We start from the raw sequence: 23,100 nt of genomic DNA, 5'->3' as shown, positions 1-23,100 counted from the left end.
GGATACCAATCTGCGGGTGTTAGGCCGAGGCTTCAGGCAAGTGCAGTATGGGGACAAACGATAATGTGCGGCATCCGCACACCCGTCCAGCAGCTATTGCGCTCCATCAGCTACGCATCCAAAGAAACGAACATACCGCTGCTCGACTTCACCCGTCAATCAATCATTCTAGCCGCACACTGTAACTTTTCCACATAAAGTGATTGTGTAGTAGCTGGCCGCTGATAAGCCCTCTCGAGATGCTAGTGAAGCGCTTTGCGTGTGTTTGTTGTTGATGCATGTGCCGTACTGTGTACCAGCTACTACAAATATAAAACAATGGCGTATCATAGCCACGTTCAGCTAGGACTGCTCCGTTATACCTAACGGTGAGCTTACGCCACGGAAACAAATGATCGAGTGCCTATGATCGAGTGCCTACGATCGAGTGCCTAATCGTACGATTATGCACAGTGATGGAACGAATAATCTGGGTTCAGATGGGACTCGGGCCCATGTTACAGAACAGGCCTCACCTCAACCTCCCTAGCAGCCGCTGATATCTGCCCTTGCATCCGGCCGAGGTGCCGTATCAGCTTGAGCAATGCAACCAAAACGTCTGCATAGTTGCTGCCAAGCCAAGCTTCCTTGGCGCCACCGCTGGGGCCGCCATCATCCAGCCCGCGGTCACTGCCGCTGTCAACTACTACACCACTGCCAGGCCCTTGTAACGACGACTGCTGCCAGTGGGATATGCCGGTAATTAGGGATCTAGGGCCGCGGTCTAACTCCATGCCCGTGGCGAGATGGCGCCCTTCCACAGCGCCTCCTGAGGCAGACTCCGCCGTTGCGCCGCGCAGAGGACCTTTGGTGATGCCGTTACTACCGCTTCCACTAATGCTAATGCTGCTGCTAGCACCGCTGCTGATAGCATCACCGCTACAGCTGTTGTTGCGACTACCTCTCTCGTTGATACTGGCATTGCGATCTGCATCATTTCTAGTGCCAAGACCAGCAGGGGTCAAAGGCGGATTCACCAAGACCTGTGCAGGTGACGGCCCTGTGTGGTCCCGGGGCAACGTCCCTGCCCTGCTCGGGCCTGCCGCTGCTTCATGCCGGCTATTATCATCATTGTCATGCTGTAGTAAGGAAACGGACTCTGGTTCCCGCCGTGTGGTGGGGGTGGGGGTGGGGTGGGGAGGTAGACTGTAGACGGTCTCTTCAGTCCTGTTGATGTCTTGAGCTGGCGGCACACCTGTTAACGTTGCTGGGGATGCACCGGATGCCTGGAGCTGGCCAGAGGGCTCAGAGCGCAGGATTGCTGACTCCGGCAGAGGAGCAGCCACTATACCGACAAGCGGAGCCTCGGATCCTGCTACAAAAGCTCTGGGGCCTTCCATGGCTGCCTTGTTCTCTATTACACTCGATTCTGCAGCCCTTAAAGCCGCATTGCCTCTGCAGCTGCTTGATTTCTGGCTGTTCGTTGCTCGGAAATTGACCTCGCCGCCATCACTGCCACTACATTCGTCGAGGAGGGATGCAGGTCTCTGCCCGGCTAGGTTGCCATGGCTGGCTGGAAGGCATTGCAGCATGAAGGCACCCTCTCGCTGTGGGGTTGTCGGCAAGAATGAGGGCGCTGGCAGCAGGTTGCTGACGGGGCTGGCGAGCAATGGGCCTCCGGTCAGCGGCATTGTGGACTGGCTGGGATGCAACTCAGATGTAAGCTTTGGCAGTAGCGGTGGCCTCGGAGGCACCATCTCTGATACTACCGCCTCGGACGGTCTGACGTCTGCAGCAGGTGATGCATCAAACAACGGTGTCCCTGGCATTGCAGGCAGCTGGCGCAGCTGACCCACAGACAAGTGCTCCGAGGTGATGGTGTTAATGCCCGTGTCAAGCCTCCGAGTGGTGCCGTGGATGCTAGTGAGGGGCGGCATGGTAGCCAGACGGCTATCGCTTACAAATGGTGGCCCCACCTCTTGTGGTTGTGACAGCACGGGCAGCATTGGTAGTCGCAGTGGGCCGCTGGACACGATGTTCCTTGGGGGCACTGTTTCGTTGTGCTCGCTGTCGCCACGCTGGCCTAGGCCTAGGCCTACGCTGCCTACAGATTTGGAGGTCTCTTGGCACGGAGCTTCCATCCGGACACTGCTCACTGAACACCGAGGTGCGCCATGGAGGCGTCGAGCCCATTGCTCGGCATTCATTCCTTCCGTGGCCCCAGCCAGTATCGCATCGAGATTGCCCGGGCCGCTGCCGCCATCAGCCACATCATCATAAGCGCTGCTCCTTCTCTTGCCATTAACGCTAACACCGCAACCGTTGACAGCCGCAGGCCGCGTGTTTGGTCGCAGGCTAAACGTCACGGCAGGCGCGCTTGGTTGACGCCACAGCAAGGAGGTTCGGGCTGCCCCAAACCCGGGAGTGGTCGGCGGCGGCGGCGGCGATGTCGGCCGCCCAGCTGCAGACGACTGTGTGTCCCCACTACTGGCCACCCTTTTTAAGGAAGTCCTAGCGGAGGCTGCTGCTAAAGTCGCCAGGCCGGTTCCGTTGCCAAAGCGTGCCATAAGGTTTGCAAGCACTATATTTGCCAGCTGGGTGGCATCATCTTCCACCGTCATCGCTCCTGCCTGTGGGCCTGTGGGCCCCGTTGAGGGCCCTGCCACCGGGCCGTCGCTCTGCTGGCGCAAACTGGTCAAACTCCTTAGGGACCTTCCCAGCTTAGCGTGATGCAGGCGGGTTTTGCCTGAAGCATCGCCCACCGCTGATACGAGGCCCTTATGTCTGTCATTCGCCGTAGCAGCGGCCACAGCATCGGTGTTAAGAGCGCCCGGTGAGCTTGGCTTCGGCAAAGCCGCGGCTTTTGATCCGGCACTTGAGGACCGACTGGGCTTCCTGCCAGTGCTACTGGAGGCTGCATCCCCCGGAGTCCCTGTGGTAAAGCCCCGGCTAGCCTCGGCCGCTGCGACTCTCTCCTTCCAGCTACCATCAAGATCGTCACTGTAATGGCTCCGTGTGCGTCCAGGCCCTTTATCACCGTCGTCAGTCTCGATGGCAAGGGGTGCTATCGCCGATGTATGCGCCTGGCCACTGCCCTCCCTTCGTACCACCATTGGTGGCCTCACGCCAAACTGCTGCAACTGGTGTGACCTGCCTGCATGCGGCGAAGTGAGCCTCCTAGTATACCCTATGGCACCGGCATCGGCTGCTGGCAAGCTGCTGGTGCTGCGGGGGCCGGAGCTGTTACGGAAGGACGTGTTGATGTCGGTCGCGTCTGGTGCAAGAGACCGTGTAGGGGTCCTAGACCACAGGACCGGCCTTGATAGCTTCTGCGAACCTATGTTCAGCAAATCCCTAAGGCTGTTACTACCTTTGCCAACGCAGCTTTCAGAGCCTCCTGCTGTGTCGGTGGCCCCGCTGGCAGCGGCCGCTGCCATTGCCACTAGTGAAGAGCTCTGTTGTTGTGGCGGGTGCACGTACCGACCGCTATTGCTGTTGCTGCAGTTGATCTCCCTGCTCAGATGTTGAAGAGGGACCGGAGTAATGGCTGCCCGGGATGCAGCTCGAAGTGCCTGGCCGAGTGGGCTGTTGAAGATATTGCTGTCTCCATTGGCCTTTGCCTACGGACAAGTGAAAAGGCAGGAAGCCACGATGTATAGCTAGGCGGGAGGATACAACTGACCCAGCGTTGCACAGTATATTACTAGGGTGTTTGTCTGTCTGTCTGTCTATCTATCTGTCTATCTGTCTGTCTGTATGTATGTATGTATGTTTGTATGTATGTGCGTGTCGGTGCGTGTGCATGTGTGTTACCCTCCAACGGTGTAACGGGCCACACGAGCCAGGGGCCCAAGGGCTGGCCGAAGGCTGTCCGAATCACTAGTAGTGTTCCGCATTCTGCATGTTGACCCGATGTACAGTAATTACGTGTTGCATTGAAACAACATACCTACCCGCTTTTGCGACACCTGCCTGCGGCTGCTTAGCTGTCGAAACTCCTGTAGCCGCTTACTGTATGTGCGCGAATTTCCTGATAAAGCCTTGTATTTCACTTACCCAGTGCGAAACGGCCTCCTGAGCCAACAATTCGGTTCCTTGCTGCGCCGTATTCCGCTTGAGCTTCGCAGTCAACGTCCGAGGACCGATTCCGCTGGCGTAGGAAACTTGTGACATTATGCTGGCACCGCCTGAAACCATGCTGCGAAGCTTACGCAAGAAGCTCCTGCTTGATGTTTTCGCAAGCCAAACCTGCACCAATGCGCAAAGCCTGGTATTTAGAAAGGTGAGGATTGGTAATATGTTCGCGCGTATAATGTGTTTCGGAGGGTGATAAGGATTGTCGGATGCCTCTATAGACGACATAAGTCACCAACGTTACATACTTTGGTCACAGGCATGAGAGGGAGGCGCAGGGATATACGCTATAGACCCAAATGAGCCCGCATTGGCCTTCATCTGTGAAGGCACGTACGTACTATGTACGTGTACGTGTATACGTGGTTGACCGGTCAGCCAATCTACTGGCAGGCACAAGGTTTATCACATACAAACGCAAGACGCAGCAGAGGCGGCCACATACATACATTTGGCAGGCGGTTGGCAGAGGTTAAGGCCTGACTTCGGCTCCCGGAGGTTCCGGGTTCAAAATCCGCCTGCCGACACGTCGGTGTGTGAGGGGTGACGAATGGGGAGGTGGCCCCCCATCTTGTGGACGGTGCAGGACGTGATTATAGCAATGTGACAGCTGACCAGGAACTACGTTGTGGCGCCATTGACCCGTTAGATTTGGTTGGATGCTGGTGGTGAGTTGCTGAACCCAACGAATACATTCTGAAGTCGGATGGGGTGACTGGATTAGGGTGCCCCTCCCGCAGGGGAGAGCAGGGAACTGCCTCGGGAAAGGGGGCCGCTGGTGAAGCTATGACACCCTGTAACAACATCATACAGGTATTACCTCAAGCCAGCGCAGCAACAGCTTGTTCTTGGGGGCTCCGTACACCACTCGCTGCCAATACCAGTTCAGAATGCGTGAGATGTCCTGTGTTTAAGATTCAGCACGGAAAAACAGCATCTCGCTCAGGAGTCCTCTACCAGCCTCTGCCATCTACCAACATTTGGTTCGAGGCCAGCAGATGGAATGAAGTATGCACACGAGAAAACAAGTTCCCACCGGATGTGGGCGCACGACGCGAGGAACGTCTTTAAGTTATATATACCTGTGGAACTCCAGGAAGGCCGTATACAGCGTACTTGAGCTGTCCAAATGGCCACACCAGGAAACCTAAAATTAACTGAACCAAGATAAACATGAAACAGAGCGGCGCCAGGCAGTACAGCAAGCCCACCAGCAGCTGCTCGACGGCTGTGCGCTCCACGGCGTTGCCAATTATAAGGTCCTGCATCCAGGTCGCAGCGGCAGTTAGGGCGACGATATGAGCGCGTGGGAAATCGTTGTAAGTTCGGAAGGACTGGCTGGCTTTTGTTGTGGCTGCTGAAGTAATGAAGCGAACACGGGTGAGTGGGTCAACAGAAACATGCCAGGGATGGATGAGTCTGTGTACGCAAGCACGCGGATTGCAACCATGTAACGGCTGAACATAGCGTGCGTACGACCGTGACGTGTACACATACCAGCCGATCGGCATTGAGCCGATCGGCATTGACAGAAGCCATGCGTCTCGTCGTCCACGTACCTGGCTGACATACACGTCGCATAGTGAAACATGTCCTGGGATATGTAAGTCTATACGTAGGATAATTGGTAGTGCATGATTACGTTCGCCCAGAAATGGTGAGGCTCACTCACCTTGAAGGGGCCGTTTTCGTTCCTCAGCAGTGTATACTGTAGCAGGACTGTCAAAGAGGAGCTCAAGTTGTGAAACCGCGCCACGGACGGACCAAGAACGACGCAGGCGGTGGCGGCGAACATGACGATGGAGATGACCAGCACCACAGCGAAGTGTAGCAGGTCGGGGAGCGCAAGGACCAACGTGCCAAAGACGATGGACAGGTGGGGCTGGAACGAGATGTAGTGCAGCCAGCGCACCGCCAAGGCACAAAGGACCAGGCCCTGTGCAACACGGGCGTTGCAACCGTAAGGTAGGATGCGATGTAGGGGGGGAGCAGTTGCTTGCTTGGCTAGGTGGGGGGCTGGGCGGAATAATTACCGCGTGACTCGGGGGCGTCTCGTTGTTTCCAATTATGTACACTTTCCGCTTTGACATTTCCATTGTGTTCCAGGTTTTCAGATATTGCTCCATGACGACATTTATGGCATGTAACGGAGCACAGCAATGGATTTAATCCTGGACCCAGCGAGATCCTGGACCCAGCTTACCTGGAAAAAGGCGTACAGGACAATGGTGTTGTACATCGAGTCCAGCCGTGTGAGGACGGCACCTGCGGCATTCAGCGCCCGCGGATCCGCCTGCATGCGCCACCGATCAGGGCTGCCGGCCGTCCTCGTTGTGTTCGTGGCCGCGGAGCTGGCTCCCTCGCTGGAATTTAAACTTGTACTGCGACGAAGCAGGAAGTACCTCGCCGGCGCAAAGGCGTCCGCGTCGTACACATCAAAGCGCGCGGTGAAGTCTTCACGTACGGATAGCCGTACAGTGTAGGTGTAGAGGACAGCAATGGCCGCGACCATGAGGGCGCAGATGGCTGTCTCGAACAACACCCAAGGGATACTCATCCGGGCCGTATATTTTCGGCTGCTGCCGCCTTGACCCCGAAGCCAGGGTTCTGAAGTGCCTGCAGATTGCATGGTCAGGGTTACTTGGTGCGACTCAAGGCGGCGGACGGCCCATCTAGTAGACGACGGGCTGAGGATCATATGATGGAAACGCAGCGAACACCTTTTTACTAGACTGCGGGGAGTGGGCGTCTTAATTTCCTACACTTTCGGCATGCTGTAGTAACTGTACAAAGTACGGCACAAGTATCCTCAGCAAATACATGCTAAGGTGCTCCGCCGGCGTCTTGAGAGGCCTTTTCCAGCGGCCAGCTGCTGTGCTTGCGTGGTCAAAGTAGCGCTACACAATTGCCAGCTTGGTTTTGAGAGGGCAGGCAGAGGGCTACACAGACCTCGTGAGCAGGCATGCCCGCATTGGAACTAATCTCTTGTGTGCCGAACGACGTACTTTGTGGCGCTGCACTGCCAGGAGCGCCTCAAAGCCCCATGGTCTCCGCCCCAAGGTCAAAAACCATTCGAGTCTGGAGTATCTCCGCTAAGCATAAGACAGGACAGGAGCATAAAAAAGGAAATGCACCGGTGCAATAGGTGCAGGTCTGGAAACCTAGTGAAGCTTACAACACCATACCCAGGAGGCGGAAATGATGCGAGTAACTTTGCGGAGGGGCCCTTCGAGGCATGCCCGAAGGATGGAGCGGTGGAGCTCCAGGTATCGTTCATGCGGTAATTTGTGGGGAGCTGCCAGACCAGCGCACCGCCTCCTGTTCGCTGAATTGCCACGGCTACCTCTACACTACCACGTCTTAAAGCAGATTGTGAGGTTTTGGAACCGTGTCCGTTTACAGCGTGGGTCTGTGGCACACCAAGTTTGCGAGAGGAGATCGTAGAGGCTCCCTCCAACCCCGAAGGGGCGGATGTAGTAGCTGGTATACAGTAAGGCTCACATAACAACTAGATATATGCCCAAAAGCGATTGACCAGCATCGCGGGAGGCCTTTTCAGCGGCCTGCCACTACAGCGGATGGGGGTCACTAGTCCTCCGTTTTCTGAGTTTTTCTGGGGCACGATGTATGAAAAGAGGCCCCGCAAGGGCTACGTGAGGCAGATGAACTAGTGGAATGGCTAATGAACAGGCCATTGTCGGAAGGTGTGGTATCGGAGTTCAAGGATCGGTTGATAAGCGGTTGGAAGCATATGCGTTTAGATGCCCAGCCACACGTGTACGCATCAGACGGTAAGCAACCGGGAATCCACATGGAGAAATTAGATGGGTAAGGCTGAGCAAGCAGGTAGAGGTTGTTCCCGCATATCACAACATTTATCCCGCGTTCAGCGAATTGTAAGCTTATGCAGTTTAGGCTTTGCTGTTGGGTGTTGGCGGTGAACAGAGCGCGCAAGGGGCGGCGTTATGTACCTAGGGAGGAGAGGCTATGCCCTTGCTGCGGCATTGGTAGCCATATTGAAGATGAGAAGCACATCTTGCTGGACTGTCCGGTATACGGCGAAATTAGGTCACCGAGTAACTCCCACCGCCCTGGCAGGGTAAAGGGGGGAGGGAAAGAAACAAGGGCAGGGTTTTGTGGGTGGGTCGCGAACGGATATGCCCTTTTTATACCTCTGCGCCTTCATTTAGGCTCCCACCAGTACGACGGAAAGATAAGGCCCCACCAGTCATCATGGCCAGAGAGGCGGGCGCACAGCGAGAAGGGGCTCAAGGACGAAAAGGGGGAGATGGACAGAGAGACTACGTCTGCAATATGCGTGTGGTGTGTGCGTATGTATACATGTGCTTTGTTTGCGTTCATAAGCGTGTACTTGGGTGATCTATCTTGTAAGTTCCATTACGAGTCCTGGTGGATCGGAGAACACCGAGCTTATGTGTCTCAGTCTGTGAATTTTCCACGCTTTGAGCATATGAAGGACGCTATGAACGTCTGTCGAAGATGCTGGAACGTATGTGGTCCCACCGCAACTCTATAGTTCCCTTTGGTCGTTAGTCTCCTTTAGTCTCCTTTGTTTGAAGTTCGAGATAGGACGGTGCTTATAGGCAATCTGGCAGCCCTTGAGCCCTCGGATCGTATTGGGTGGTTTGCAGGTACGGGGAACGCAACCCACGACCATGTCTCACACACACACACACATATATATATATATATACACACGCACGCAACACTATACGCACCATCTCCAAAGTTGTCATCGCCGGCTGCCATAGCGCGATTGCCCGGCGCCACCCTCCGTGGCCGCAAGAGGCGGAATCGGGTTGAGGCGCTAGAAGTGGCTACAGCTTCCCAAGGCTGCCTGGGGTAGCCATCCAGAAACAGATTGTGCTGCTTCCGCTGAGCCCGAAGCTGCTGGACTACATCATTTGCCGTCATGTAACAGTACGCCAGCACGAGCAGCACCAAGAAGAAGTCGGGCAGGAAACGAGCCACCTGTGCCGCAGCAAGGAATGAAAATAGATCTAAACTGAGCACGAAGGGGCAATTACCATGTCCCCAGGGAGCAGCGGTTTCGCCGCTGTTGTGGTACCAGCAGCCAAATCGAGGATGAAAACACGTGTTATTGGAATGCCCAGCCCATAATGATATTTGTGCGGAAGAGGGATTCGATCATCAACAGAGCGTGTTGGAGGCCATGAAATAGGAGCCAGTACGTCTGGCGAGGATGTTGGAACGTATGTGGGCTCACTGCAACTCGGTTCCATTTTGGGCGCTAGTCTGGGCTGATAGTGCGATGCTTCCTCTTCTCCGTGGCATTTAGGTGTTTAGGTATTGCCCTTGGGCCTTCGGCTCGGGTAGGTTTACAGGTATGGGGTCACGCACCCCCAACCATGTAACACATACACACAGATCTAGATAGGTACATGAGAGCAGGTCGACGTCGGCCATGCTGTGCAAGCTGTCCTACCATACTGCGCGTAGCAGAACTGTGTCAGCACCGTATGTGTCAGCAGGCCTGAGCCGGAATATGCAGGAGCCCTATGTTACGTGTGTTGCGGCTGCAATGGCATGTTGAGGCGTAGAATATCCAGGAAGATCCACAAACGACCCTGCCTGCCTATTCGCGCACACTTTTGCAAGTAGGGATACAATGCCCACGACTTTTGGCATCTCCCGCGAGTACATTTTGCCTGGTCTTACGCACTGCTTCTACTGCTGGTTCCCACCTGCAGGTTCTTGATGTACTCTCCGTAGCTGACCGCAGGCAGTCCGAGCAGGTAGCTAGTGGCGCGAATGTCGCCGCTGTCCAGCCAGGTGAAGTCCACTCGCCAGTAGCCAAACACGGCAGCGTCGGGATTGTAGGTTACCAGCTGCACACGAAGGAACCTGCATGCAGGCTCGGTGCACCCGGCAGACGTGCAGTGCACCGTCACTGCGTGGGAAGAGGTTCCTTGCTTCTAGCTTAAATCCTTATGAAAGCACAGCAGAGGGCCAATGTGTTGGAAATGACCGACACTCATATACCAGTGAATGGTAGCCACAGTAATAGGACCCAACGGGGGTCCGGCGCTTTGCTGGTCTTAACACAATGACAAATAATCACGTAGGAAAACCCTTCTCGCATCGAACTAACAATGGGATCCCGGCCTTAACAACACGTATGTGGGGAACAAGTATCACAGCAACATCATACATCCTTGGCATTTCGGAAATGTATGCGCGACCAGCTAGCCAGGAACATGCATTGTGAGTCGCGGGCCTGCTATCATTGAGGGGGTTGTTCTTTTTGTTCCTCAGACACGCCCGCGTATGGTAAATGGCGCCTTCCATGCCGCCGTCCTCCGTTCTCCCTGGATACCTGGATTCCTGGATCCCTGGATCCCTGGATCCCTGCGCACTTTGTCAGTTTGGCTGACAGATAGCCCCCGTCCCGTAGGTAGGTGAGCGCCTGTCCAGCTCTCTTGGCGGACAGACGCGTGTCTAGCAGCAGAGGGTAGCCAGGGGAGAAGCTCTCCAGGGGCTCATGGAAGAATCCGTACGGCAGCCCCAAGGGGTTGATTTCGGGGGAACCCTGCGTGGAGACGATACACACGTGCACATGATGAGAGCTGCTTGAAGACAGAAATGTGTTGGCGCAAGATGGTCGACAGGATACTGTTCAAGCACCGGTACCGAGATGCTTCTCATTTGCACGCATAAGCATCAAAAATACAATTTATCCACACAAAAAGCACTTTAGTAAAATTAAATGTTATTAATCCGTATATCCTTACCAAGGAGGCAAAGCTACAGAGATTATGTATAGTTGGTGATGGTGTGGATAAATAATAGTTTACATTATTCCGTAGACAACGACAATCTTTAATAAATATGTATTTTACTTAGCAAAGTAAGTAACCATCAGCTTGTAACCATCAGACATTATCTCGAATTGATGCTTTTATGCATTTGCAAAGTTTGCTGATATAAACTAGTCCCCGCATTGATTCTTCTTTTTTCCATTTCAAGCCATGTAAGTACAGCAAGGCATGTATGATTTTTATGCGCACGACCCGTGCTTGCCTAACAGCGCTACCGCAGGTTTGCGTCAGTTCTCGGTTCACTTCCACACACCTCCGTCGTGTTGTACCAATCTGACGACCGCAATGTGGCGTCGTACAAGGAAGACACCCGGCTGAACACCGGGTCGTTGCCGATGCCACCCAAGTTACCAGACAGCACGACTTTGAAGGTGCGGGCATCGCAACCGCCATAAAAGTATGAAAACCTGCTTTGTTTGCAAGCGCGCCGGTTTGAGGCGGCCAAGCTATCCACAGTTCGCCTCTCCTGCACAGGAAGAGAGAGCGTCAAAACTCCGCACGCCATAAACTTGTGGAACGAGCAGCAAGCGTGACGCCTTCTATGGACAGCTCCCCTCCGCTGGGAATTAATGGCCGTCCACAAGGGCTGGACTTGACCTTCCTGCTGTTTTTGAATATCTCTGTACAACTGAATGCCTGTCTGTACCCACCTGGTGAAGCAGTAACCCCAACATCACGTCGTTCCGACCCCCAGCGCGGCGCCGCCGAAGGTCGCTGTCATCCAAGAGACTGTAATTGTATTGTGAGCCATCTGGCAGGGTGTACCCGGTGAACTGTGACCTGCCGCTATTGGAGTTGCTGGTGCCCCTCGTTGACCGCCGCCTGCTGCCATACATGCGGCCACGCTGTCCTGTGCTGGCACCCTCTGTGGTATCGGCGTTTGGGCGATTACCTCCTCTCGTGTCGCAGAAAACCCCCTGTACGGAGGTGAGTAAGTGACCATGATAACCCTGGGGACTTGCGCACACCAAGGATGACATCCGTGAGTAAGCTTGGGATAGCCATGGCCGGCGCGCCGTGGTGGCGATTTGGCCAGAGCCAGGTGATGCCCACCTCGCCCACCCATCCTCATCTGGGCTACGGAAAAGACGACGACGGTGACTGGGGCTGGCAGCTTGAGCAGGGGGCTGCGGGTCGGGTGGTGCGGCGGTGGTGTATCTGCTGACGTGGAACGCAAAGGAAGCAACAGAAACCTTGGAGGACACACATGCGATGTAAGCGGGGTCGAGGTAGGCATTCATGAGGTCCGCATCCAAGGCTACCGCTGAAGCCTCAGGTAGAAGCACAGCGGTGATGTTGGCAAGTAAGGCTGCGGACTCGGCCTCGTTCACAGCGATCTGCGGAGATTCAATGTGTCATTTTGAAGCCAGTATCACCATCATCCTCGAAAGGAATTCGGTGGAGGACAGTGCAGAAGCAGGAAATCAGGTTTGCGGCAGGTTTGCAGCAGCATCGGTGTTGGCGGATTGGGGGACCACATTGAGGAGTTACGAGGTTCTACTTATTGGGCCACCGTTTAAACGTCTTCTCTGCTTGTAAAAACATCCTCTCATGTCCTTTCCAGGTCGCGATATATAGCAGCATGTACGTGTGCAACCGACTGCCTCATACATATACCGAAGTACGGCACATGTGACGTATGTCCACATATACCAGCTTGCTTGCAAGTATACCGTGGGCATAGCTAAGGGAAGGCACCAGCTAGACTGTGCGAAAGTAAAGCACATCCTCACCTGAAGCATGCTGGTTGTACCTGCCAGCCCGTCCGAACCGCTGTACTGGGCTTCGGTCTCTATCATCATCGTGAGAAGATGTTGTGCTTTATGAGTCACTGACATAAGGGCGTCAGCGGCGTCTTGCATATTGGCAGTTGAAGCCCGACGGTAGCCCTTGTGGTTATGTATGGAGGGCCGGGGGAAGCAGATTGAGGCTTGGGTATCAGGAGATGTACAGATGTAACACAGGTCAGTTAGGCGTAGGGCTAGATAGCCTAACGGTGGCCTCGGGATGTGGGAGCGGAGGATTATTGCCTACGACTTACGATTACGTACAAAGATTACGCAAGGATAAAAGAGTACATGGATTGAGCGGGCGTAGCTGTGACCCGGTTCTAAATTGTAGTATGTGGACAATGGCACCGCGACGAGCTTCCGTGCACCGCGGCCCTCACCATGCCGCGTGCCGTAACGTGGTACGACAGACCTGCGATGTGTGTCCCATTTTTTAAACTTAACTTTGACTTGCGACGTACGACACATCTCAGAATACTGTTATGTAATGTGACGCAAAAGTCACGACACCGGTTCCTTGGTGTCCGCTGCGACAGGTTAACCTTGCTGCTCACCTCGTCGGTCTGCGACAGTTCGTCCTCTACATTGGCAATTCGCGATGGCAGCACAACCTGGAAGGCAGGGGTTATATTGGATTGCTGATGAAATGCTGGCACAGGAGCTGCAATTCAGATAGGGCATGGTGCAACTGATGAATTAGCATGCCATCTGAAAATTTGTTTATCGTCTCTTGATCGTGCCCTGGTTTACTAGGTAGGGACCGTCCCTTTCAATTGTACCAGGGCGCGATCTATAGACGATTGAAATTTCACGGACGGTTGTCAGTGCATTACAGGATCGCAATATGGGCCATAATGGTTTGTTCTGGCCCTGTAGGAACCGCACTACTCGTCTAGCTGTATGTGCCCATAATCGGAAGGCATGGTATTTGGCGTCAAACTCGAAGGCTGCTGCGACTCGGGGGGATAAAAGGTACACTATGACTGCTGCCTATCGATCGGTCACTTACAACATATGCGCATGCCGCTATAGCACTTGGGACCTCGTGGCTGTGACTCGCATTATCGGAAATAATGCGTGTATGGCACACATGCATGCAAGCTCTACCTAGCGAGCAGCAGGTTCATAGCGAACGCATATATCCCGCTTGCCCTTTAGGTAAAGGTGAAGGTAAGGGCACGCTGCTTGCTGGCACTACCTGCTGCTGCAGTCCCAAATGAATAAACAGTCTATAGGAGTTGAATCTCGCCCACCCGGGCTACATCACGCTGTGCTCTCGGTGAACGCCAGCACAAGGTATCACGTGCGCATTCTAGCATTCTACACAGCACATGCGCCAGACGAATGGAATACCTACTTGGTTGTAAATAATACCCTGGGAAGCCTGGTAAAGTCCGTCAACAACACCCACGATGAGGCTTAGAGCAATGCTGGCCTCGTCAGGTCGCCTCTCTGAGCATGTCGTACTGTATGGCTCGATGGACGTTAGGACGCTATCTGCTGATGATGCCAAAACAGCTGTCAAGTCCGTTAGAGTGGCATTGCGGCATTCAGCTGTCGTTGAGGATGCTGGCAGGAGGAGTCGACGCAACTGCACAGGAGAAGAGCCCAAAAGGAAGAGCCTATCAAGAGCTGCAGCGAGGCGCTTCGCCATGGACAAAACATCTAGAGCGTCTATCTCGTGATTAGTGTGGCGCATGCTGTGGCCGAATCCGCCTCGTCGCTTGGGCCTGGCGTGGTTCGCTGCTAGAGGTCGCACATTCTCTGCTGAAGTCGACGGCGTTGTCAGGACTGAAGAGTTCGCATCATTAGCGCCAGCGGTCATAGATACTGCATGCAAGGAGCGCTCTGGCGCGTCTTCCATGGTGGAAGGCGCGTCGTCCTCATCACGGTGATGAACCATGATTTCCAAGTTTTGTCGTCGTCGCTGCGTCTCGTTGGCCGCCGCATACACCAGCGGAACAACTAATCCGTAAGCTTCCAAAACATCAGCGACGTCCAGGAAGTCGACCGAACCCGTCGTCAAGTTAGCGGCGATCTGTTTCGGCAGGTGTGCATAACATACAGGGTCGTAGGACGGCCCCACGAACGTTTGGTTGACTTATTGGAACACAGAGCGTTACTCCTTGCTTGGCGCCCGGCACAATAAAATCGAGGTGGACACGTTCAAATTGGAAGGTCAATAGTGGACAAGTCCATGCCTTAGCACGCCACGCTTCATGCATGGAAACGGTCTCCCTCACCGCAACACAGTACGACACCACCGAGACATTGCATGGTTGGACTCCAGGCTCAGCCAGGAGGTCCAGGCGGCGCACGCTGCCCGTTGCCACTCCCAAGGCCTGAATCACATGCATAAGGGCGGGGCCGAAGACAGTTTTGTTCAGCAAGGGGACTGACTGCTGGCAAATAGGCCCACTGTGCTGTATCCTGTGGGGTGTATCACCACCACAGGATCTGGCATCTGCCGATCGGTACTTTTCTGTAGTCGTGATACAACACACTGGCCTAACAAATACCACGGCGCTGCCACGTCAACCTGCCATTCTATAACGACCAGTCTCTCATTCAGATGGCCGCACATCTTCCTGCTGCTTACTTGTAGCGCCCCAGACAGCATTTCCAGCTGCATTGAGTCGTTCGCGCCCCGCAGGGTAGCGACAAACTCCTCTGCAGCTGTACGGTCAATGGATCCAGCTGCCGTACGGTTGTAATACATGGAAAAAGTAAGCGTCCGCCACACGAGCTACAACAATGGGGGGAGCCATACGCAGCAGAGTGAGGGCATGTGTGCGTACTGGGTTCTAATGACGTGGGTCCAGCAGTCCAGCCAGGTTTGAGTGATGAGCACAGGAGCTGACAACAGGCAGCCGGGGCTCCGTAGGTAGAGACGTTAGCAAGGGCTCGCGAATAGGTTGCATGCATGCAAAAGAACAGTACGGCACACATATCAACTATCATATACATGCAAATGTGCTCCACCAGCATCTCGAGAGGTCTTTTCAGCGGCCAGTTACTACAAGAACGGAACCCAGCTAGAATTGTTGACCATGGCGGACAGCATGGGAATATAACCGGCCGGCCTTTCCATGCATCCCGAACCGGAGGCAAAGCGGCTGCGTTGACAGTAATCAGCTTGGGAATCCCTTTGTGCAGGCAATCGAACGGCACTTGCGTCTTAGAGGCGGATGCATGGAACGAATGGGAGCTGGGTTACGGGATCCACCACGCAGGCTCGCTCGGTTTGGTCATTCACGCATCTTGCTAATTTGTCAGGATGCCGTCTCATCAACCTCCAGCACCCAAGCATACCTGCTCTACACTGACGTCTAGACGAGCGGCTTTTTGTAGCCCCGACACCGCATCACCATCCTTCACCGAATACACGATGCGGTACCTCCCAGGCAGACAGGTGCCCATGGAGAGGCCGGTAACCGAACACCCGTAGCAGCTGCTGGAGCCGCCGCTGGGACATAGGGCCTTAACTGCCGTGGTGATGTAGGGCGTGAGGTCATCGCCCGTGCTGCTGTTTGCAACGGCCCCGCAGAGCCCAGCTGCCGTCTGCTGTGTGGGTGTCGCCGGTACCGCATCTGTGAAAGCGGCGCATGGCGCCAAACTGAAGGGAGCTGGTTGGCGATACGTCAGGACTAGCGACTGATTCAGCTCCGCCTGCGTGCATGATTAGCGTGGAGGCAGAATCTATAATTAGACCGGCCATACCTCAGGTGCAAACAGGAATTCAAAGCAAGCAAGGTTTTACTACCATACGTACTTCGGGTTAATATAGGCTGCTGAATCAGAACGGCTCTTATGTTTGGTATCTCCTTGCATGAAACCCTCGGCCGGGCTTTGGCCATTAGACGGTCACATACGTGAAAGCATCCTGCACGTGTAGCCAGGAGTAGTATTATGCACACACGCACCTGGCTTAGGTTTGCATTGTGGCGAATGGGCAGCAGAAATAGACGGGGCGGGGACAAGGAGCTCGTCCCATCCGCAAAGCCCTGAATGACGTTTCGTAAGGCGCATGGCACTGGGCTGCAGACCACCCCAGCCGGCCTGGAGCTGTCCGAAGCCGCCATCGGATCGTCGCAGGTGAACTGGTCCGCGGGGCAAGGGCTAATGACAATGATGAGGCGCTCTGCTGTGGCATTGGCACCTGTGCTATCGTACACAACCAATTGCAGCCGGAAGACCGAGCCTACGGGCGCAGTTGTAGTGTTCACCCCGCAATCGTATGGCTGTTTTTCACCTGCCGCATGGGCCCGACATTGGCTCATCGCGCAATCGCCTGGAGGGCAAAGTGTGATCTGTGTGGGTGTGAAGGGCAGCAGCATTGAACGCAGAGAAAAGCTCGTCATATGCATGCTGGGCATGCTTTAATTGCCTTCAGCGTGATCGACACAAGATTGGGGATGTAAAACACGTGCTGTAGGTACGTCAGCAGGTTCAGCTTGTCGAGCAGCTCTCACTGCTGAGGCCGAGAGGGGGGCTATGGTTAGCTTATTAGCCAAGCTAGGCAAGCCTTAGTTGTGGGCCCTCGACCTGCGGATGAGGTGCTTTGAGTTGCAAGTGGGGTTCCATTTGCAAAACCGTAAGTATTACGAGCTCCAAGCCGTGGAGGATGAAGAGCATGTACTCTTGGAGTGCCCAGCATATATAGCACATGCAGGGGCTTTCTGTCGGGATCCAGATAGACCAGACTATGACGGACTCGGTGACAGCGGTTGACCAGGTGAAATTGGCGAACCTTATCCAACAGTGTCTGGCTAACGAGGGTCAGAAATAGCAGGCGCAACGCTATGGCATACCAGTGTGGGTAGCTCTATTCCTTTTCTTCTCTCGTGTTGACTGATAGGAGTGATAGGTTCTGGTCAGGTTACTAATAGCATAGGAGTGATAGGTTCTGGTCAGGTTACTAATAGCACCCGCAAGCAGTTATAGGTTGAGGACATGGGGTCACCGCACGCAGCCGCACGCCTAGCTAGCGCTTGGGGGGGGGTTTCCCGGGTCCAGTTCACAGAGTACAGGGTGTTCAGTGGAGCACCGAAATCGTTTGTTGCCTTGTGCGGTTCCGTCTAGACCAATAAGTGCCAGCCTTTGCCGATCAGTGTCTTTTCGCTGGAAGTGGCTGAGAACCTTCCTGGAGCCCCCACTTCGTATCGAGACCCAATTTCGTATCGTATAGTTTCGTACCGGGCAGGTGTAGTTGCAGGTAGATGGGTTACGCACCGCCGACCGCAGATGAGATGCCGCCCTACCTCGGTAGCTGTTGTTTCCTATAAAGATCATTTAACAGAATGCTTTGCGATCAGTGACAGGGACGGCTGTGGGCTTTGGGTGTAAGAACTGGCCTGCTGTGCGCACTGTAGCCTGCATGGCCTTACCTGCTGTAAACAGAATGGACCAAATCAAAGTGCGAGTTAACGGAAATGCGCGAAGGCTCCTATGCAATTTCTCGTGCCATCTTGCATTTCCGTGCCTTGCAGGTAAACTCTCTTCGTAGTAGTTGTTTTCGGCGCCTTCCGCGCCTCCCCGCTGCTTATTCAAGCAATGAGGTTTCCCACTGGTCGACAAGTTGTAACAACTAAAACGTCCCCGGTCCAAATGGGCAATTATGCACGTACGATGTCGTACGACGGTGTGAATCACAGAAATCCCACACCAAGTAATATGCAACGAGTAGACTTCAGATGGCTCCTGTCTGTTGACTCCGCCTTGACTGGTCCCCCTGTCCCGCTGTCTCCACGTACCAGAGCCGTCAGGTCTCCGTCCTCAAGGTCATCGGCGGTCCCTAGCGGCTCACATGGCCGCGCAGGTGTAGATATTTGCCCTGCCGTGCAAAGGCTGTACGGCACACCACGCGGGACGGAAACCTGCGCCGGTGCACGGCAATGAAGTGACAACATAGCAAACGGATTGCCAATGCCGAAGACAGGCGGAGCCTTCCCCCTTAGCTTGCGATACGCACAGACCCGCATCCTGATGCAGGTTGCAGGTCTTACGTGCACACGCACGCAGGACTATAGTCCTCCTGTTGCATACTGGTGCCTGCGTCCTGTGCCCCTAACATGCAACAACATACAGGCATACATCACATGCATGTTCGCTCGCCAAGTGTAAGCACAGGTAGCTACAACGTTTACTCAAACGCATTACCTGCTGTCCGACCTGCAAGTTTGTGATTAACGTTATGCGTGGTGGCGTATTGGCGTTTGCCCAAGTACTGGCAGCAGCAGCCTCTGCGATAGCGCTGGTTGCATCACTACTGATGTCGCCCTCCGCCAATATTGTCCACGTCTCCAGGTCGTCAACGCACACACCGTCCACAGAGCACTTGCCATTACTGCAGGCGCGCTCCCCATCGCACAGATCCCCCACCACCACGGTCCTGCGCGCAATGATGAATGAAGTTTTGATTGGCGGGGTGGGTGCGTGCAACAAGGGGCGCCGCCTCTCGATTTTTCATTTAATGCTTGCTTTGGACACTTAGGGTTTGAAACAGTGGCTGAGGCAAGCTGAGTAACTGTTGAGTGGTCTGATCACAAAAGCAATCCATAATACAGGTTACAAGACCTGCGCAAATGCAGGGGGTTTCTCTAATAAAGAAGGGGGGCCATGGATGCCCCCAATGCCATTGTTATGAAGAGGCTTCCAGTTCCAGTTCCGGTTTTGAAGATTTGGTGAATGATGCAGCTGTCGTACAGTATGGCACCAACCATCAATATATATCCGAGTTAGGGCGTGTTCGCAGCATCTCGAGAGGCCTTTCGCCAGCCCGCAACGACAGTGACCCATACGGCCGCATTGTTGACCAAGGATGCGAGCGACCAGTACCCTGCTTCGTTCAGCGCCCGGTAGTGTTGCTTAAGCCTCGACAGAAACATTAACATTGACACATTTCGCTTGCATAACAGCTCGGAATGCCCAGGATAGACAATACATTAGGATTTGCGATTGCAAGGTTGCAGGTCCAAGATTCGGGTCGGCTCCAAATGGCTTCGGGAGTGCAGCTTGGATAGCCGAGCATTTCAAAGAGAGTTCGAGTCCGCCGCCCCCGGCTGGTCACTACTATGGGACACGGATACTTGCACAGCCCGAGATGTGCGCTTAATGGCACCGGAGAGGGCGCTTGAGGGCGGGTTGGTTGAACATCCAACCACTTGCCAGTGGACGGTCTCAGGAGACGGGTAACACAAATTGTGCCCGCAGGCGTATACCTGCGAGAACAAAACACTTCTAACCAATGGCAACTCCCTCCCTGTTTCATCACTTCTCCCCATAATACACGCCGGGGTTCATGGTCTGGAGTAAATTTTACTCAGCTCGGGAAAGGAATGGAAAGGAAAAAGGAAAGTTGGCCATGTAATGTCCCCGTGCATGCAATCATGCTTATCAGGGCTTTACCTGTAGACAATCATCTCGGGCACATCGGGCCAAAAAAGATGGAAAGAGATTTTGTAGATTCCCGGAGTGCATGTGTCTAAGTTGCAGTACTCGAGCCCAACGAAGTTGTACGGCAGAGGGTTCGGCACACCCGTAGCACACGCCCGCACCTGGGAGGCGCAAGTACGACAGGGGGTTGCACAGATGGAAGCCAGGCATCTATATCATGTAAGGTCGGGTACCCGTAAGAATGCGCGCCTTTGCTTGACGGAGCTGTTAGATCGGGAACATAGAAATGTTCCACCAATACTTTCACGCCCAAAGTATGGTACCGTCATCTGGTCGCTTGCATGGGCTTCCCGCTTTCGGGCTTTCCTCCTCCGCCGTTCCTTTCAGCCATTTCACCGCTGCCTATCTTGCCGACCCCCTTGCGAGTATGACCGACAACTGAGCAGCAAATAGAATTTTCCATTATGGAGTCATCACTCACTTGGTGGTTCAGATCCCCGAATGTGTCCAGGGTTGCCGTACTGCCGGGCTCACAATCGGTTGCCGTTGCGCCTCGGCATGGCAGGTACGATGTTCCAGCTGTGATAGTGATGACCGACTCTCCGTTCAGAACCAGGCGAGGGACCCGTGTTACGGCAGTGGAGACGGCTGCCTGATTGGAGACCAGACCAGTAACGCCACACATGCCGCCTTTGCTGCAGGCACGCAGGCTGTCTTCGTCTTCACGCGGACATTCGTACTCAGGCGCCGGACACACAACATACACACGGCGATACACCGTGCTTGCGCGGTTGCCGGCGTCATCAACGACATCGTACGTAATAAGGTACGGCACACCACCCGCGGCCTCATCGCCAGTGGGCTCATCCGTCGACACGGTGCCGACCTGCAAGCCACTGGGGCTGAAAACACGTGTGAGGATGGTACTCGTGAGGTTGACAGTTTTCGTGGTTGATCCCGTCGTGGTGCCACTGCCGCTTCTGGAAGCCGCCACCGGAACAACATCCACTGCTGCCGCGCCGGCATCCACGTAAGCCGAGCCCGTCAGGACAACGTTGATCATGCCCCGCGCCCCGGCTGGTGTGACATACAGCTGCCCGGTCCCCCGGATCTGGATTGTGGGCGGAATGTTGTCGACCGGAACTTGGAAACCCTGTGGATGATGCAGCGCGTTGAGCGTACGTAGTAGTAGTTGTAATAGTAGTAGTTGTAATAGTAGTAGTAGTAGTAGTAGTAGTAGTAGTAGTAGTAGTAGTAGTAATAATATCATTGTTTAATAATAATAAATACATTATTATCACAAAATAATGATAAATTGCTTTAATAATTATTATTATTACCAACAAAACACATAATATAATATAATATAATATAATATAATATAATATAATATAATATAATATAATATAATATAATATAATATAATATAATATAATATAATATAATATAATATAATATAATATAATATAATATAATATAATATAATATAATATAATATAATATAATATAATATAATATACCGTAGTGCTACTTATAGTTCGTGCTACAATAATTCGGGAGGCACCACGAATATGTAGCACGTACAAATTCTAAGGTATCCCAAGGGATCGCAGCCCCGAAATATCTTACCCTCCGAAGCCGGTCGATCAAGCGAAGTTTGATAAAATATAGTTGGTTATTAGGTCGTTGCCACTGGTACTGAACTGTACAATCGGTCCAGAATTTGCTAGGGCGTTTCCAAAGTGCGAAAATGGTGAGAGACCATGAGCCTAAGGGTTCCCGGTGGAGGGAGACTGACTGGAAGCTGCAGTTTGAAAAGCGCCGAAACTTTGGAAGGGGCCCCGAAATTTGTATCATGCCCGCAAAATCTGGTCCGGCCTTCCCCGAAATTCAAAGAGCACGTACAAATTTCAGAAAGTTTTTTGATCCCTCCCCGAACAAAGCGATCACGAACTATAAGTAGCACTACGGTAATATAATATAATACGCCTCAGCCGGAGGCGTGTATTAAGGGTGCAGGGGTGGAGAGGGTGGGTTTCCCCTGCCCTTTGCACCTCCCGCCACCGCATGCGTACACACAATAAGGAGTGGGGGAGAGAAAGCTGGTGGGAGCAGATAACAGGGGGAGACAACTCGGCCGTTTACCGGGCCTTCATGTACAAGTGGTTAAGCTTATTAAGCCATTGCCTTGAGCAACTCAACAGCAGATGACTAAAGCGTCATCACCGCCACTTGCTGCAAACGCAGATAGAAAACACGGACCCATACGACCCGCCCATACCTGCATGCTGCTTGCCTGTGGTGAAGATTCAGTCGATGTGGTCGTGGACATGCTTTCCAGCTGCGAGTTAAGGTTGCACGAACCAAACACGGAGCACCCCAGAGTGTTGGGGCACCTGCGCGCGAGGAGTGTGGACCGGGCAACCGAGCTGGTGCGGCTTTTGATACGACAGTGCTATACATTTCTCCTGTTTCATCATTCTCGGCGATATAAAATGCACTGCTGTGCGACCAGCGGCACGGTTGTCCTTAATGATATCTTCCACTGAACTGCACCCCGGTGGTGCTATTTACAGCAGCCCGGCAGTAAGCCGTGGTACCCGACCGAGCGTTACAATTTGCTATACTAAGGTTCGGGGCGCACTGGATTGTTAGGCATTGCATTGCTGGGGAATTTACCAACGGCCTACTTCCCCACCAGGCCGAACCCAAGCCGACCGCTAAACCGAGCAATGCGGTTCCGTGCCTTTGGTGGCACATTACGTAACGGCTGCTGGCCCTATGACCTCTCTGTTGGGACCGCTTGGACACCTATCTGCATGCCGCTGCGTGTGAGTAAAGTACAAATGCGACTGATTGCGCAAGAGTTCGAAACCTTTCCTTTCCGCATTATGGCAAGACTTTAAACTGTGAATTACCGCGACCAATAAAGTCGAGCCAAA

At 53.8% G+C, this 23,100-nt stretch overlaps 1 protein-coding gene across 1 annotated transcript in view; it reads right to left on the bottom strand.

Annotated features, from left to right (window-relative positions):
- Positions 1 to 23,100, bottom strand: part of VOLCADRAFT_87435 (uncharacterized protein) — a gene marked incomplete at both ends in the record, with an annotated part of 30,891 nt that overhangs the window by 3,704 nt on the left and 4,087 nt on the right. Inside the window, 25 exons of the mRNA XM_002947074.1 lie at positions 516 to 719; positions 1,956 to 3,599; positions 4,036 to 4,227; positions 5,196 to 5,375; positions 5,786 to 6,049; positions 6,317 to 6,729; positions 8,085 to 8,204; positions 8,853 to 9,105; positions 9,840 to 9,999; positions 10,512 to 10,684; positions 11,227 to 11,439; positions 11,624 to 11,890; positions 12,140 to 12,310; positions 12,707 to 12,862; positions 13,318 to 13,374; positions 14,121 to 14,801; positions 15,007 to 15,105; positions 15,363 to 15,509; positions 16,076 to 16,432; positions 16,687 to 17,073; positions 18,517 to 18,639; positions 18,923 to 19,154; positions 20,171 to 20,319; positions 20,640 to 21,311; positions 22,440 to 22,554. Of these exons, the coding sequence (XP_002947120.1) occupies positions 516 to 719; positions 1,956 to 3,599; positions 4,036 to 4,227; positions 5,196 to 5,375; positions 5,786 to 6,049; positions 6,317 to 6,729; positions 8,085 to 8,204; positions 8,853 to 9,105; positions 9,840 to 9,999; positions 10,512 to 10,684; positions 11,227 to 11,439; positions 11,624 to 11,890; positions 12,140 to 12,310; positions 12,707 to 12,862; positions 13,318 to 13,374; positions 14,121 to 14,801; positions 15,007 to 15,105; positions 15,363 to 15,509; positions 16,076 to 16,432; positions 16,687 to 17,073; positions 18,517 to 18,639; positions 18,923 to 19,154; positions 20,171 to 20,319; positions 20,640 to 21,311; positions 22,440 to 22,554 (7,429 nt within the window). The remainder of the gene's footprint in view (positions 1 to 515; positions 720 to 1,955; positions 3,600 to 4,035; positions 4,228 to 5,195; positions 5,376 to 5,785; positions 6,050 to 6,316; positions 6,730 to 8,084; positions 8,205 to 8,852; positions 9,106 to 9,839; positions 10,000 to 10,511; positions 10,685 to 11,226; positions 11,440 to 11,623; positions 11,891 to 12,139; positions 12,311 to 12,706; positions 12,863 to 13,317; positions 13,375 to 14,120; positions 14,802 to 15,006; positions 15,106 to 15,362; positions 15,510 to 16,075; positions 16,433 to 16,686; positions 17,074 to 18,516; positions 18,640 to 18,922; positions 19,155 to 20,170; positions 20,320 to 20,639; positions 21,312 to 22,439; positions 22,555 to 23,100) is intronic.

The sequence above is a fragment of the Volvox carteri genome, assembly GCF_000143455.1.
Source record: "Volvox carteri f. nagariensis unplaced genomic scaffold VOLCAscaffold_5, whole genome shotgun sequence".
Taxonomy (NCBI): domain Eukaryota; kingdom Viridiplantae; phylum Chlorophyta; class Chlorophyceae; order Chlamydomonadales; family Volvocaceae; genus Volvox; species Volvox carteri.
The sequence above is the reverse complement of the archived record's forward strand: the minus strand, read 5'-3'. Positions and strand labels throughout refer to the sequence as shown.